Source organism: Lepidochelys olivacea (genome assembly GCF_965140295.1).
Source record: "Lepidochelys olivacea isolate rLepOli2 genome assembly, chromosome: 27".
NCBI classification, from domain to species: domain Eukaryota; kingdom Metazoa; phylum Chordata; order Testudines; family Cheloniidae; genus Lepidochelys; species Lepidochelys olivacea.
Window position 1 is genome coordinate 3,513,846 of NC_140437.1, and position 17,282 is coordinate 3,531,127.

At 51.0% G+C, this 17,282-nt stretch overlaps 1 protein-coding gene across 1 annotated transcript; it reads left to right on the forward strand.

The window, feature by feature from the left end:
- Positions 1-212: 212 nt before the first annotated feature.
- On the forward strand, positions 213-16,500 carry CD79B (CD79b molecule). The gene is made up of 6 exons (XM_084615515.1): positions 213-457; positions 3,279-3,320; positions 7,539-7,850; positions 12,753-12,871; positions 14,414-14,455; positions 15,649-16,500. Exons 1-6 carry the CDS (start codon positions 364-366, stop codon positions 15,745-15,747), a joined length of 708 nt encoding a protein of 235 aa, XP_084471641.1. The 5' UTR covers positions 213-363; the 3' UTR covers positions 15,748-16,500.
- The last annotated feature ends 782 nt before the right edge of the window (positions 16,501-17,282 follow it).

Below are 17,282 nucleotides of genomic sequence, written 5' to 3' on the forward strand. Positions count from 1 at the left end.
TAGTGGTTAGTGCGTTAGCACAATCAACGCTAGCGTGGGCCGGGCTCCTTGACCTGGAAATCACACCTCCAGCTCGGGTGTACTGCGACCCGAAGGGAGACTTCTTTACACTCCCCTGCTCCTGCTGACACATCTCTGCATCTGGCCCAGGGGTGGGGAAGATGCACTCAGCTGCATAGCCACGGCCCACATCTGAGTCTGTGCTAAACCAAGCCCCTGGGGCTGTCCCGGCAGGGCCAGATTTACATCGACAGGAAAGTCCTGTCTTGCTTCGCCAAAGCGTTGTCATTTTTAGCACTAAAGAAGAAGCCAGTCGGAGAGTTAGCAGTGTTTCTGCAGCCGCAGCTCAAGGCCGGGGCGTTGATGTTTTCCTGCCATTTTATCTCAGAAATGGCTTCTCCTTGCAAGAGCCTGGCAGCTCTCCGCACCCAGCTCTGCCTGTTAGTCCTGATCACAGGTAGGGTTTTCACGTGTTCTTTAATCTTACCAGGGCTATCGGCTGGTGCCGTCAGCATTAACTCTTTATGGGAATTATTCCTAAATGCAGATTCTGCCAACAGAGTATTGAAATCTCTCCCATTGCACCCGGTCCTGGGTTGGAACACTGAAGAACTTCACCCAGAAACGGGATCTCAGCTATCACTCACTTGTTTCTAAGCTTTTCAGCCCAAATGCCTTCCATCTTTCAAATCATTTCAGCATCCGTTTGCACACAGCAAACATTTCCCAGGAAGGCAGGACCTGGATTTCACAGCACATGCAACAAGGCAGGAACTCTGGCTGCAGGGCTGCCCAGTACGGTGAGACCCCAGGGAAAGAAATCAATAGCCTAGGTGATGCCCTTGGCATGTCCAGGCTCTGCTTGGTTTCAGCCCTTTGTTCGCTAAGGCGATAGCCGCGTTTTCACTGTTGGGCTCTGCAGTTCTAACCCACAAAACAACCAGCCAGCAGAGAGAAGGCTGGTGCCCCAGTTTAGGTCCCTGGCTTAAGATGTGTGAGATCCTGCTTCAATTCCTTGCTGTGCTACAGGCATCCTGTGTGTCCTTGGCCAAGGTATGTCCGGTTTCTGTGTGTTCTGTACAAGGGGTCTGGAGCCCTGGCCTGCTTCCCAGGGTGGAGGCTAGAGCCCCTGAAGCTTGGGGGATGTTCAGATGCTGCGGTGATGGGAGCCAGGTAAGAGAAGCGAGACCCTGCCGAGTTTTTTCTTGGGAACCTTGCTAAGTATGCAGTGTGCCATCCCCCTTGTGCATAGAGCCGGAGCCCCTCCAGGGCTGGGAAATGCTGGGCAGCTACAACTTGCTGTCCAATGTGGCTGGTGTATTGAGCTCTTGCTGTTAGAAACCTGGAGTAGCAGTGCATGAGCACTGGGCAGCTGTTGCTTGAATTAACTGGAAGCCCCACTCTTCCCACAGAAGGAGGAGGTGACAGGTGGTTCGGGAACATTAATACACAGAGGCGTCCGCTCATACAAACTTTCACAAACAAGGTGAACAGCAGGGGCACAGCTATAGCCTGTCAACATTCACTTTCTATGATTAAACCATGACTATGAATTGTTATTACCGCAGCCGAAGGGGCAGGGAGCTGGCAGATAACCACGGAGCAAAGCTACATGTCATTTTGCACCTGACCACCCAGATCAATTTTCATAGAAATAGCAAAGGAGCGAGCCGGGCACTGGAGCGACTCAGTAAACAGAACAGCACTTCCTGCCCACCTGCCCCACGGGGGAAGTGGTGCAGCCGCTGTAGGATGTCGGGGGAGATGCTGGGTTGGGGCTGGCTAGCTCAGGTTGCAGGGCGCAGGTGCTTGGCTAGGGAGGAGAGTTGCGGGCTACTTTGGGAGTTGCTGGTGTAGGGCACAATTGCTGCTAGGAGTCCAAGGGTGTGTCTACACAGTGATAAAAAACCTGTGGCTCTGAGTCCAGGGCAGTTGATTCAGACTAGGGCTGTGGGGCTAAAAATAGCAGTGTAGATGGTCCGGCTCGGGCTGGAGCCCAAACACCTATGCTGCATTCTCTAGCCCTGCAGCCAGAGCCCCGTGAGCCCGAGTCAGCTGACCTGGGCCAGTCGCAGCCACGCTGTGGGTCTTTTATCACAGTGTCGCCATGCCCTGCATTCCAGTCCCACACCAGCCCCTCCTGGGGGACGCAGCCACGTTAATGATTTATTTACACAGTGCCCGCCAGGGCATTAGCACTTTGCACAACCAAGAGAGAGACTTGGCCTGGGCCCTAAAGAACTGAGTCTGTGCTTCTAAGTCAATTAAGCTAAACCAAATTCAGGCCACTTTAATTCTGAATAAGAGTGTCCACACAGGGATTAAATACGGTTTAACTAATTCACTGTAGAAGTTAATTTGGATTAACTTTGTGAGTGGCCCCATGTAGACAGGCCCTAAGACATACAAGGGGTGTGGGGTAAGGGTCATGGTAGGGAGACCAGGCAATTCCTGCCCTATGGGCTCCACTTATCTTGACGAGTCTGTTAAAGTTGGTTTTTGCAATGCTGGAGCTGTTGAAATAAGGCTGGAGCCAGACTCTAGAGAAGCTAGTGATGTGGGGTGCTTAGCTGGGCTCATGTGCTAATGGCTTTATCCTCACATCCCCCTGGGGGAGAAGGGCTCTCAGCCCTGGTTTACAGCTGGGGAGCCAAGGCCCAGACGGACTCAGTGACTTGCCCAAGGTCACGCAGTCTGTAGCAGAGCAGGAGACGGCTCCCAGTCTCCAAAGTCCCAGGCTAGTGGCTGAACCATCATGCTAGCCAGCCTATATCAACCCCAGCACGGTGCAGTCCTGAGTTCACTCAAGCCCCAGGCCTGGCCTGCGTCCCACCCTGAGTCTCAGCCCTGTGGCAGAGGACTGGAGCAGCTTCGCCCCGGGGCCGTGGCTGCTCAGTGCAGTGTGTGCTCACAGGTGTTCGCTAGTTAATGCTCAGGGCACCCGCTGAAGGTAGGTGAGCAAGGACTGTCCCCTTCCCAAACGCCAAAGCCAGCCAGTGAGTCAGTCCTGGAGCACACCTGACCCTCAGCCCCAGACGTGTTCCCCCAGCCCACGCTGCCTGCTGCCCCGGAGGAAGATTAGAGCCAGAATGTCTGGGAGAGTCAGGCCCCTGGCTCCCATAGCCCCTTGAGCCTCCAAATGCCAGTGACGTTTGCATGGTCCCTGCTGAGCCCGGGAATATCTGGCAGTGGAGGCTGCTTGCTGAGTGCTTCCAGAGAGACCTCTCTGTACTACACCAGCTCTGAGCTGCTTTTTCTGTTGTTCTCCTGTCTTTCAGGTGAGATCTCGGCCTCAAGAAACAACAGCCCGCGGAAGTCAGGTCAGTACAGCTGAATAATACTGTTACAGTGAATGCCCTCGTTTGTGACACTTGTGTTTTGCCTAGTGCACCTCTGAAAATGCAGCAAGGTTAAGAGAAAATGAGTGTCCCAGTGAAAATCCTCTAAAGCTGAAACTCAGCTGGTGGCTCCAACCTCTAGTCCCCAGCTGCAGCCACCTGGTGGACCCTAAGGGCCAGATCTTCCATTGGAGTGCTGCTTTACACCAGCTGAGGGTCTGACCCTCAGAGCTTGGGACTGGAGAGATTTGTCATTGCCTGGATCACTTTTATTCTGTTCTGCAACAGAGTGATTACACTGATGCAGTCCAGTGGAAAAGATGAAATGCTCTGCTACAAAGTACAGGACAGAAAAGCACCCAATCAAACGGAATTAGTAATGATCAAAAGTGATTTTAAAATACCCAGAATGACTGCTATAACACTACATGAAAACCACTCCTCGAGATATTTTGAGAGGATGAGTTAGCTAAGGTTCCTAGCTACTGCCTGTCTCTTTCCCATTATAGTAAATTCCCTATTTTATTCTTAAATATGTTTAATGCTTAAGCTGTTGCAAAAACTTATAACCCAAACCACTACCCATTTCTCTATTAACAATTTATAATCAATATGTTCCTTTTTGAATAGCCCTAATAATGTGAAAGCAATTCCCAGCCTCTGTAAAATTTGCATATTTTCCCTTACATTTCAGTTCCTTCAGCTCCACTTGTTGGTCACATGTGGACTTTGGCTACAGAATTTGCCATTTCCTTAGAGGAGGGGAACCACAGAAGACATTTGTATCTGAACCGGTTTTTGCTCTGAGACGGTGTTTACACGGGAAAGTTGCAACTATTTAACATAAATCTGTTCTTAATCCAATTTAATTAAATCGATGCAACCCCCTGTGTGGATGCTCTTATTTCAAGTTAAGGGACTGGCTTATTTTGGTTTAGCTTAAACCTGTTCCCCATTGACATAAGCAAAGCTGAAAAAAGCCACTGTACCAAAATAAGGATGTCTACAAGGGGTTTGCATTGGCTTAACTTTATCGGTTTAAATTCACTCCTTAGCTTAAATCAGTGCAACCTTCCCATGCAGACAAGCGATGAGACAGCCGCATTCATGAGTCTACATCTACTATGCTGCTGAGCAATGTTTGTACCAATGCATGCTGAGGAAATCAGGGCAGCTCGCCCAGAGTGCCTGGGGGACATGCACACAGAGCAGCATGGAGGACAACGCACTCTGGGCTGTCTGGCTCTCTGCCTGCGGAGTCGGGGGGAGGAAATTTTCTGGGGTACAGAAAATCTCCCTTCAGTTCCCATATCAGCCAGTGGTCTCCTGTATGCCCTCAGGCAAGTCACTTGCCTTGCCTCGCACCTGAGCTGCCCCTCTGTAAAATGGGGGTAAGAGTCCCAGCTCAGGGGTGTTGGGAGGCTAAGCTCTATTAGTGATTTGCTCTGGGTTTGTGCGGTGCCCAGGAGGGCCATGACTGGGGCTTCTAGATGCTACTAAAAAAAACACAGTGAGGGGAGCTGTGTAACTCCCGGCCACATAAGTTACACAGGCTGAGTTAGAGTCTCATCTGCATACTACCACTGCTACAGGCTGGCTACAGGAGGTCTGGCATGTGACTGGCAAGGGAGGCATGACTGGACTTTTCCCGGGGTGTTGATCCCAGGGCCAGCCTGGCTGGGGAGGGCAGATAACTACGGTAAGAACCAGAGACCCAGCTCTTTGTTCTGTGTTGGTACAGCAACACCTGGCACCATGCAGCCCCATGACTAGCCACAATGCAAATCAATAACAATGATCATAATAACAGAATTAGGGCCAATTCATATACCAGTGTTCCCTATGGTTCCTCTCCTCAGAGAAAATAAACACTGCAGTCCCAGTCAGCCTGGGACCGAAACGTCTTCAAGAGCTGCAGAGCTGCTCGTGAGCCAGGAATGCTGGGAACGAGCTCTGACAGATTGTTCTAGTTCCATTTATGGATCGTCAAAGGGAACTGCAGTGCACATTTGAATGACTCGGGTTCTAGGCGGTGGTATCTTGCACCAAAGGACCCTTAATGAGACACACTCCATAACAGAGAACTGAGCTAAGACTACTGATGATAAACGTAACTTTATGGTGCTTTTCGTTTGATACTGTTTAAGGCTTAAGCTTTGTTCTGTTGGTAGTGTCCTGCGAGATATCACGGGGGCGAGTAATAGAGGTTTTTCCTCTCTAATGCAAGCTGCTCGCAGTTACTAATTTAGCTATTTGACTTTCTGTCTTTTCCAAATTATTTGTTGTTTTATAATTATGAAAGGCAGGAATAACTTGGAAGCGATAAAATCAAATAGCTAAATTAGCAACTGCAAGCAGCTTGCATTAGAAAGGAGAAGCCTCCTTGAGTGTTTCAAATGAGTAGTGGTTATTCATGATTTTCTGAAGCAGCTGAATTAAATGCTACTTATAAGGAATAATTGAATAAAAGTACAAGACTGTGTATATGTAACGCAGCAATTTAGTATTTAACTGCTAAAAATTCCTATGAATGGCTTCAGAATAAGCACAGAATGGATATATTTCTTCGCCACTTCATGGAAATGTAACCGTTGTGCAAACTGTAAATAATTAAACGTAGAGCTGGTCAAAAATTTTCCATTGAAAGTTTGTAATGGTGCTGTGCAGTGTAAGATGCAGTGAACACGAGTTAATTGTGCTGTGCAGTGCAGCGTGCAGTGCAGCATGCAGTGGGGTGTTCAGTGGCAGGGAGTTAATGGTGCTGTGCAGTGTAAGATGCAGTGGACACGAGTTAATTGTGCTGTGCAGTGCAGCGTGCAGTGCAGCATGCAGTGGGGTGTTCAGTGGCAGGGAGTTAATGGTGCTGGGCAGTGTAAGATGCAGTGGACACGAGTTAATTGTGCTGTGCAGTGCAGCGTGCAGTGCAGCATGCAGTGGGGTGTTCAGTGGCAGGGAGTTAATGGTGCTGGGCAGTGTAAGATGCAGTGGACACGAGTTAATTGTGCTGTGCAGTGCAGCGTGCAGCGCAGCATGCAGTGGGGTGTTCAGTGGCAGGGAGTTAATGGTGCTGGGCAGTGTAAGATGCAGTGGACACGAGTTAATTGTGCTGTGCAGTGCAGCGTGCAGTGCAGCATGCAGTGGGGTGTTCAGTGGCAGGGAGTTAATGGTGCTGGGCAGTGTAAGATGCAGTGGACACGAGTTAATTGTGCTGTGCAGTGCAGCGTGCAGTGCAGCATGCAGTGGGGTGTTCAGTGGCAGGGAGTTAATGGTGCTGGGCAGTGTAAGATGCAGTGGACACGAGTTAATTGTGCTGTGCAGTGCAGCGTGCAGTGCAGCATGCAGTGGGGTGTTCAGTGGCAGGGAGTTAATGGTGCTGGGCTGTGTAAGATGCAGTGGACACGAGTTAATTGTGCTGTGCAGTGCAGCGTGCAGTGCAGCATGCAGTGGGGTGTTCAGTGGCAGGGAGTTAATGGTGCTGGGCAGTGTAAGATGCAGTGGACACGAGTTAATTGTGCTGTGCAGTGCAGCGTGCAGTGCAGCATGCAGTGGGGTGTTCAGTGGCAGGGAGTTAATGGTGCTGGGCAGTGTAAGATGCAGTGGACACGAGTTAATTGTGCTGTGCAGTGCAGCGTGCAGTGCAGCGTGCAGTGGGGTGTTCAGTGGCAGGGAGTTAATGGTGCTGGGCTGTGTAAGATGCAGTGGACACGAGTTAATTGTGCTGTGCAGTGCAGCGTGCAGTGCAGCATGCAGTGGGGTGTTCAGTGGCAGGGAGTTAATGGTGCTGGGCAGTGTAATAGCAAGTATGTGTGGTGTGGGGGAGTCACATCAGTGGTCTTGTGAGAACCTCGTGCACATCTTGACTTTCTTTGCATTTAAGGCCCTAACTGCCAAGAGTGCTGACAAGCTTTGGCACATGCCCTGTGCCTGGTGCACACCCGAAGCTGGAGCTGTGCTTGGTGCACACAGAAGCAAAGCCACAGTTTGCACACGCACTGCATTGTAGTCCTTCTTATCGCATTTTATGTCAACCTATTTCTGCATTCGGTGAGAGTTTGCCAGTCGTTTGCCAGGAAGCATGCTGTGTTAGTAGCCCTAGGATGATCCCTGTTAGCCCACAGGCATCACAGGGAACCACTGGAGGAGCTAATCAGATGCAATGTTATCAATTTACCTCCTGGCCTGGTTTTGTCTCCTCCTCAGATATGTTCTGTTCCAACTTCCGGCAGCACCCTCGTTACATAGCTGCCAAAAAGAACACCCAAGTTCACTTCATCTGCCATTCCCGCAACTCAGCCGATGTGCAGTGGTACAAAATGACTGGACATGACAAAACCCCCCAGATGATCAATATGAATGACCCGAGGGTGAACGAGAACAGGAGTGAGTCATTTGTAATGATCACCTTCAGCAAAATCCAGCCTGAAGACAACGGCATTTACTTGTGTGAAAATAAGAGCCTGGCTCGTGATCTGGGACGGATACGCACGTGTGGGAGTGAACTGAGAGTAATAGGTGAGATGTGCTATCACTGTCCCTGCCTAGCCCCAGCCACACACCCATCTGTCCCCATGCACACTCGTCTCTCTCTCTCTATCTATCCCCATACACCCTATCTATCTATCTATCTCTTATGGATTTTTTCAAGTTTTCTACTTAAAACCTTTGGGCAGGATTTTCAGGGGCACCAAAGGGATGTTGGCATCTAGCTCCCACTCCAATGGGATCCCTTATGATTAAGGCTATGATTTTTTCAGGGAGGTTGACGAAGTCACGGAATCTGTGACTTAATGCATCCGATGAAGTGAGCTGTAGCTCACGAAAGCTTATGCTCAAATAAATTTGTTAGTCTCTAAGGTGCCACAAGTACTCCTTTCCAGTCACCTCAGTGACTTCAGCCCATGGCGGCCAGGAGCTGCGGGGTAGTCCTGAAGCTCCTGACTGCCACAGGTGGCAGAGGGGACCCTGGCGCTCCAAGCGGCCCCCACACATAGGTGCGGGAAGTAGGGGTGCGGGGGGTGCTGCAGCACCCCCAGGTTTTATGCAGGATCCCAGGTGCCAGCTGAGCATGTGGGGTCCCAGCTGCTGGCCCCGCTCCCAGCCACGCACATGGGGTCCTGCATCATGGCTGCTGTCCCGGTGCCTGGGGGCCCTGGGCAGGATCCTGCTGTCCCACTCCTGGCTCCACACATGGGGTCCCAGCTTCCGGCGCCACTCCTGGCCACATATGCAGGGTCCTGGCTGCCAGCCCCATGCATGGGGCTCCGGTACTGGCCCCGCCCCTGCCCCAAGCCTTGGCCCCCTTATCCCTGTCTTTGTCCCCCTCCCCTCCTGGAGCCACGGCCCTGCTCCTGCCCTCAGCTCTGGTGGGGGCGGGGCATGAGGTAAAAAGTTTGGGGATAGTTTTGCTGGTTTTCAGCACCTCCACTATAAAAAGCATTTCAGCACCACGGTCCCCGCAGCGGCCTAGCTGCTGCACGCAATGTGGGGACCCCGCAGCTGAGCTCTCCATTTTGTCATAGCTATTTTTAGTAAAAGTCATGGACAGACCACAGGCTTTTTTTACTAAAAACAGCCATGACAAAATCTTAGCCTTAATGATGGTGCTTTGAAAATCCCCGTCTGACCCATTTACACAGCAATACAGAACCCCCTGAACACATTAGCAGCCACGCAGCAAGAAGGGGCTGCGACCCACATCCCAACAGCAAAGGAGCCCTGCATCTGACGCCGGGTATGTCAGGCTGGGTTTGAATTTCAGTAATGCGTTAGGCTCTTCCCAACCCTGGTTAATTAAAGGGACCGTTTGGGTCTTCAGCCATTCCCATTGTGGCAATTGAGCCCCCAAGGTTCTTTGCATGTTTTCTGACTTATTTCAGCTCTCATTTCTTTCTCTCAAACCCCCTTCAGAATATGTTCTCGTTCAACCACAAGCTATTGGGCTAGATGCAGGAATCCATGGGTCAGTTTCTCTGGCTTGTATGATGCAGGAGGGCAGACTAGAGGATCTAATGGCCTTTCCTGCTCTTAAAATCTATGGATGTATGTGACTCTATGAATCTATGTGCTGGAAGCTATGAAACACAGGAACAAATGAGCAAACCATTGCTGCGACTCTCAGCTGTTTCGGGCAGGGACTGTGTCTGCCTCTATTTCTGTACAGCACCTTGCATAATGGGGCCAAGCAGGAATGAGGCCCATGTGCGCAATCCCAGGATACACAGGAAATGATAAGACTATTATCATTCCAGAAAGGTTGTGTAAAAAAGCCCCTTTTCACACTGTAAAATACAAGAAGTGCAGAGAACTCGCATTACGGGTGTGAATACTCACACTACAGGTCTAACTTACACCTACCAACCTGAGGACGTTCAGCCTGGAGCACCAGGTGTCTACCTGAGAACAGGCTGCTTACCCTGGAGAATGAAGGTGCCAGTCATCTCTGCAGGTCAATGGGGCAAGTACCATTGCTGGCACGTCCCCCATACTGTAAGCTCTTTAGGGCAGGGACCATCCCTCTGTTCTGCATTTGTTCAGCGCCTGGCACAATGGGGTCCTGGTCCATGATAGGAGCACCCAAGTGCTACCACAATCTTCTTCCTTTCTTGCCACTTCCCTATTTGGGGTTGGGGACTTTTATAGCCTTCTTCCAAAACTCGTGATTGTACGGCTGGCTGTCATGCAAATTGGTGTCTCTAACATCCGCTGATGTCTGCTCCACGTACCTAGTCTTTGGCCTCCTCCTTGCTCGTCTTCCATCCACAATCACTGCAAGGGTCACCCTACCAATAGCACTCCCAGATCTCCACTGGACACAACCACACCAACATATCCTAGCTTCCATCAACTTGTCCTCAATTGGGGCAATCCGCATTAGGTCCTTCACAACCTCATTTCATTTCCTATCATAGAATCATAGAACATCAGGGTTGGAAGGGACCTCAGGAGGTCATCTAGTCCAACCCCCTGCTCAAAGCAGGACCAAGCCCCAACTAAATCATCCCAGCCAGGGCTTTGTCAAGCCCGACCTTAAAAACTTCTAAGGAAGGAGATTCCACCACCTCCCTAGGTAACTCATTCCAGTGTTTCACCACCCTCCTAGTGAAAAAGTTTTTCCTAATATCCAACCTAAATCTCCCCCACTGTAACTTGAGACCATTACTCCATTACTATCACAGCATGTCCATCCATTTAACCATCTCAACATCTTCATTCCCATGGTAGGGAACATACTTCCCCGTAATTGGCCAAGTCTCTGTCCCCTACATGAGGATGGGTTGAATTGCAATGTTTATACACCCTACCTTTTAACTTGATTGCCATATTTTTATCACAGAGAACTGTGGTTAGCTCTTGCCATTCGCACCAACCAGCTAGTCACTCCCGCAATACAGGTAATAAATAAATGAATAGATTCCCCAGGCCAAGAGGGACCACTGTGATCATCCAGTCTGACCTCCCACATAACACGGGCCAGAGCACTGCCCCAAAATAAGTCCTAGAGCAGATCTTGTAGAAAAACATCCAATCCTGATTTAAAAGCTGCCAGTGATAACCAGGACCCTTGGTAGGTTGTTCCAATGGTTAATTACTCTCACTGTTAAAAACGTGCCCCTTATTTCCAGGCGGAATCTGTCTAGCTTCAACTTTTCCACCCATTGGATCCTGTTAGACCTTTCTCTGCTAGATTGTCTATTACCAGGCATTTGGTCCCCATGTAGGTACTTACAGACTGTGATCAAGTCACCCTGAATCTTCTCTTTGTTAAGCTACATAGATTAGGCTTCTTGAGTCTATTGCTACAAGGCAGGTTTTCTAAACCTTTAGTCATTCTCATGGCTCCTCTCTGAACCCTCTCCAATTTTCAACATCCTCCTGGAATTGTGAACACCAGAACTGGACATGGTATTCCAGCCGTGGTCACACCAGTGCCAAATACAGAGGTAAAATAACCTGTCTGCTCCTACTCAGAATTACCTTGTGTATACAGCCCAGGATCCCATCAGCTCTTTTGGCCACAGTGTCACACTGGGAGTTCATGTTTAGCTGATTAACTACCATGACTCTCAAACCCTTTTCAGAGTCCCTGCTTCCCAGGGTAGCCCCCCTCCCCCATCCTGTAAGTATGGCCGACATTCTTTGTTCCTAGACGTGCACATTTACATTTAGCTGTATTAAAATGCATATGGTTTGTATGTGCCCAGCTTACCAAGTGATCCAACTCTGCTGAAGCAGTGCCCTGTCCCCTTCATTATGTACCAGTCCCCATGTCATCTCAGACATCATCAGTGATGATTTTATGTTTTCTTCCAGGTCATTAATAGTATCATGGTAATTAGTGTAAGACCAAGAACCAATTCTTGCAGGACTCTGCTGGAAACACACCTGCTCGATGCTGATTCCCTGTTCACAGTTACATTTTGAGACCTATCAGTTACCCAGGTAATAGGGAACCCTAGCTCTCCTGGCCAATGGCTCTGTGACTGCCTCCAGTCGCTCACACTTCATGGTGCTGCCGTCACACACACATGGGAGTAGCATGCCCAAGGCACTGTGCTGAGGGGACAGCGCCTGCTTTATGTCGGTGCCAGGTCTCTGGTGCAGATACCACCAGTTCACCTGGAAGGCCAAGAAAAGTCATTTGGACACCTTGCACTTGTTGCCGTCCAAGCATGTCATGTTCAGAAAGAGCTGTTTGCTGCCCTGAGTGACCCATGACCTGGCTGCCCATGTGGTGGTGCTGACAAGGACCTTCCACTTGCAAGCCCAGCTCTATGTGGCATGGGGAGGCCGCTTGCTTTGCTCTCTGGGCAGCATTTCAGGGAGACGTTCCCCATCCCCAGAGCAGGGCTACCCATGGAGCTGGCCATCCCTCAGCACTCACAGATCATCTGCCATGCCCCCAGATCACAAGATGGGCTTAAAATCATGAGATTTTAAACTGGAGTTCTTTTTATTTCCCTTCTGGGTCTGGATCCTTTAGGGTTCATGTCTTCAGGCTTTTATCCATGACCAGGAGGGCATGTACTTACTTTTAAAAACAAACCAAGCAAACATAAAACCCCCCAAAGCTGACACTCTTATGTATTCACCTGACTCCCAGAGCTGGGATTAGCACCAAATATCATGAGACTCATGAGAAAATCGCAATAGCAGGTGACATTGCAGGCTAGTGGCTCCGTCCCACCCTTCAAAGTGGAGCCCTAAAAGTTCTTCACTTATTTAAGGCTAAAAGTCTGTGTCTTTATATCCCTATGTCAGATTATGAGTGCCCCCCATCCTGCCATGTTGCAGACAAACTGAGCTGGCTTCCTGCACTCGTGGAGAGCCAGACAGTGTTTTGGAAAGCACTCAGGACTTTAGGGCACCCAGTGGCAGCATTTTGGCAGGGATCACTATCTCCTGCCCCGTTTGTAGGTTTCAGCACCATTAAGCAGGTCCAGAGACGGAACAGCGTGAAAGACATCATCATCATGATCCAGACCATTCTCCTGGTCATCTTCGTGAGCGTCCCCATGCTCCTGCTCCTGGAGAAAGTGAGTATTGGGCGCCTCCTACTGAAATGTGCCTTGACCGCCCCACACTGCGAGGCATCTTGGAATGTCTCAGCACGACGTCTTGGGGGACCATGTTCCTAGGCCTGTCTGGGCACCGTCATCCCAGGCTCCCAGCCATCGCTCTGAGAACTGCTGAGAATGGGGAGAGGTCTCCTGTATTTCCTAAGGGGCGGGGAGCTAATGGCCCTGGAGCCAGGGCAGGCATATCGCCTTCGCTGGGGGGTATATAGCTGTGTCACAAGAGGCTTCATTTCCATGGTGTCTATTCAATCAATGCGCTCTTCCTGACAGCCTCCTCTGAGAAGTGGGTACCTGGGCTAGGTCCCCAAGACAATGCAAAAGATGGAGGAGGATAGCTAGTCCCTTCCACCCACTGCTTCGCAGCTGCGGGGGAGTTATACAGGATATTGCTATCTGGGCCCCACCCCAGCTGGCAGAGCCATGGAGGAACAGCAAGGGGTTGCACTGCCTCACCCTGGTGGCCCCTCGTGGCTGTCGAAAGGTGTAGGCCAGGGACGTCTACACTCCAGGGGCTACAGAGCCACAGCTCCATCGCGGGAAGCCTGTAGTGTAGACGCACCACAGCGACAGAAGCGGTTTTTCCGTCGCAGTGGGAACTCTACCTGACATGACGTTAGCATGACGGAAGCAGTCTGCTATCGATCTCGCTGCGGCTACACTGCGGGTTAGCCTGGCACCGCTGCGGCACTCAGCGGCTGTGGATTTGTCACATCCCGAGCACCGCAGCTATGTTGACCTGAGTTTTAAGTGTAGACCAGGCCTCAGGGTGGAACATCTATCTTCCTTTGCTTGGAGGAATAAAGCGTTTAGCCCCAGGGAGCCCTGGAAGCATCTGGAATGCCCCTGGGAAGCTCTGGGTCTAGTGGGTTAGGGGGATAGGGCAGAGATAGTGGGGGGAAGGGGGCAGAGTGAGGGCAGCCGGCTTCAGCAGTGTTACTGAGCATGCTCAGCCCATGTGAGCAAATCTGGGGGACGCATGACCCTGCATGCCCCCCCATGTGTCGCCTCTGATAGGGGTTCAGTGATGTCTCCTGGCTCTTCCAAGGGAAACTGTCATCAAGCGTCTGGGCACTGGCGGTGCATACCTCAGGCTTAGATCTGGGATGGGGCTGGCATGGCTGGGAGCGGAAGCAGGCCCCCGGTACCCAGGCTGCTCACTGTTATCCCTGGCACCTGGGTTGTTCTGAGGGCATCGCGTGGCTTAACCCGGGTTGGTTTACATCAAGGACTCAGTGTAAATCCAGGACATCGCAATAGGAGACACGCCCAGGCCATTCACACACAACCGTGCTGAGCGGGTCTGTTCTTGGACAGCCCCACTTCACCGAGGGCACAGCTGCTTGGCCATGCCCTGGTTTTACACCCACTTGGGACACCTTTGGGGGAAACATTTAACGACACAGACATTCTGATAGCAGCCCACGGAAGAGCCCAGAAATGGCAGGACACGGTGGTAAGGAATATCACTGTATTTACCCTGCGCTTCTCCCCTCCCACTAGGGTGACGGCAAGGCCAGCTCTGATGAGGACCATACCTACGAGGTAAGTTAACAATATCATGTTAATTAGGTTAATAGTAGTTAATATAATAGGAATATTTTTGAAGCAGTGAGCTGGGCAGGGCGGCTCATTTGTTAGGGGTTTCAGATGTACATTGCGAGCTGAAGGGGAGGAGGAGTGGATCTTTAAGACTGACGTCCTTTCTCCCAAGTGTGTGTTGTGTATTGGAAAAGTGGTGCTGAACAGTTTTTGGAGTGGGGGTGCTGAGCTGCACCACCACTTATCCCTGTCTGCACCCCTCACCGTTCCCTAGAGCTGGGACCGGGAGCAGGGCTGTGGCTCTGGGAGCGGGGCGGGACACAGACAGGGGTAAGGTGGCAGAGGCTGGGGCCACAGCTAGGAATGGGTGTGGAGCCCCTGGTGTGGGGCCAGCGGCTGGGCAGGACCCCCAGGGCCGGCAGTGGAGCCCCCGGGCATGGGGCCAGTGGCTGAGTGAAACCCCGGCTGGCAGTCAGAACCCTGCATGCAGGTGCCAGCAGCCGGTCCCACCCCCGGGTGGTACCCTGGAGCTGGCGGCCGGGACACCACATGCGGGGCCAGCAGCTGTGCAGGGACATGGGCCGGCGGCCAGGACCCCAGGCAGCAGGGACCGGCGGCCGGTGGCCAGGACACTGGGCATAAAATCTGGGGGTGATGCAGCATCCCACGCACCCCTACTTCCCATGCCTATGTATTGGAGTTAAATAAATGCTAACAAAACCATGCAAAACTAAGCGTTTCAAACGGCCTGCCTCAAAATCCCCTCTCAGATGCAGCTCCCTGCCTTTTGGGCAATCATAGTGACACTAGTTCTCCGGTCATCCACAGAGTCGGCCAGGGTAGAGAAGGCCTGAATTTCTGTCTAAAATAAGCCGAGGGAAACAAATAAACCCTTTCAGGTTCTCTGTAAATCATGAAGGAGGAAAAAGAGGCACCAATCCATTATATCCCTGGGAATGAGCCTGAAGATGGCACTGCCAGGCCAGCCTTGGAGATGGGAGGGAGGGAGGGCTGGGGGCGAGGCGTCAGCTTTGGTAAAGCTCTTCTGCCAACTAACGTCACACTGAATTCCCAATTCTGCCCTAAGCTCAGTTTGTGCAGCAACAGGTGAGCCAAGGGAGGCGCCTGGGCATATCTCAGGGCCGAACCAGGTCTCTGGGAATGTTTCCTTCTCAGTGTCCCTCTTCTTTGCACAGGGCTTAGAGATCGAACAAACTGCCACCTACGAAGACATTGCACCTCTGCGGGATGTAAAAGCCAAGTGGACAGTTGGGGAGCATCCAGGCCAGGAGTGAGGGGCTCTGCACCCAGGCGACTTGCCTACCTTAGTGGCACAGCTTCTTGCACCCGCTGTGCCTGCGAGCTACCCACTGATGCCGGAGGGGATGGGATTCCTGGCTTCCTGCCATGGGCTGTGGCTGTTACAGACTGACGTGTGGCAGGAGCACATCACAAACTGCAACGAGATGATGGGACGCTGCCAGGAGCTCCCACCTCCCTGCCGCACGCAGCTGCCTCCCATGACTGTTAGTAGAGCTTGCTTGAGTTTTTGGTGTTATATATTCAGTGCTTGCTTTTCTGAGTCTGTACCCAGGTCTGGATGGGAACTGGCCAGGATGATTTTAGCCTGGAAGTTGCTGTTCTTATCTCAACCCACAAGCCCCTAGGTGCATGTACCGAAATTAGTAGCAAGCTGCCACTGACTGGCAGCAAACAGTGAGTTTACCTCAGCCTGAGTTAGGCAGCAAAAAGAAACTGGTACGTTTAAAGCAGCAAATCACTTGAATCTCTTAGGCCCTGGGCCTAGGAAGGAGAGACAGGTTTGCAGAGACAACACATTCACAGAGGGCTGGAATGTGATCGCTTTAGTCATGTTGAACCGAACCTTACACCACGCGTGAAGTTATTACAACTCCTTGTAGCAAGGTGCTACTCAGCAGGAATGAAGTTCTACCAAGTGTGAGTTAGGGCATCCCAGAAAAGTGTGGAAATTGTGGGATCAAAATGTCCAACTGCTTTTTAAAGTTTTAATAAACACAATAAATCAGTGTCCTGCTCATCCTGTTACCACCAGCCGGAGTCAGACTGGCTCCTTACTGCACAGTGCGGGGTGAGATGCACAGTCCAGGGGCTCTCTCATTGAGCCGCTTGTCTAGGTGCGTGGGCCATTATCATGATGCTGGGATCTCAGAGAGGTGCTGTACTAAGGAACACCAACGATTATTTCACATCAACTCACACACCAGAAGAGGTTTTCCATGGACCGGAGCATGGAACATTCCTTCAGTGCTAATAATAAGCCTGCTTAATGTCAATTAAAATTCACTGATTTCCTGCTCCGAGCAGCACTTTAGGCCCAGTCCTACGGTTTCTGCTGCACAGGCCTGTGACAGGTTGGGTCACAGAGACCCCCTGGGACTGCCACCTGATGTGCTGAGACTGCCTCTGAGCCCGTTTTCCCTGGCAGCCTGGGACTCCGACACCCTGCCTGGCTGTGCCAGACACACTAGCCTGCTGCAACACGGACCCAGGTCTGAACCACATCCCCCAAAAGCTGCAGGCTTAACTGAAAACACCTTAAGAAGTGCTCCTGTCTCCAGCACCCAGATACCTAGTTCCCAGTGGGGTGCAAACCCCAAATAAAACTGTTTTACTCTGTATAAAGCTTATACAGGGTAAACTCATAAATTGTTCACCCTCTATAACACTGATAGAGAGATATGCATGGCTGTTTGCTCCCCCAGGAATTAATTACTTGCTCTGGGTTAATTAATAAGCAAAAAGTAATTTTATTAAATATAAAAAGTAGGATATTTTTTCATAGATGTTA

Bases quoted from the DNA above. Each gene is read 5' to 3' on its own strand.
- CD79B (XM_084615515.1), top strand. From the start codon at position 364: ATGTTTTCCTGCCATTTTATCTCAGAAATGGCTTCTCCTTGCAAGAGC. The intron at 458-3,278 runs GTAGGGTTTTCA...CCTGTCTTTCAG, and splicing joins CCTGTTAGTCCTGATCACAG to GTGAGATCTCGGCCTCAAGA. The intron at 12,872-14,413 runs GTGAGTATTGGG...CCCTCCCACTAG, and splicing joins TGCTCCTGCTCCTGGAGAAA to GGTGACGGCAAGGCCAGCTC.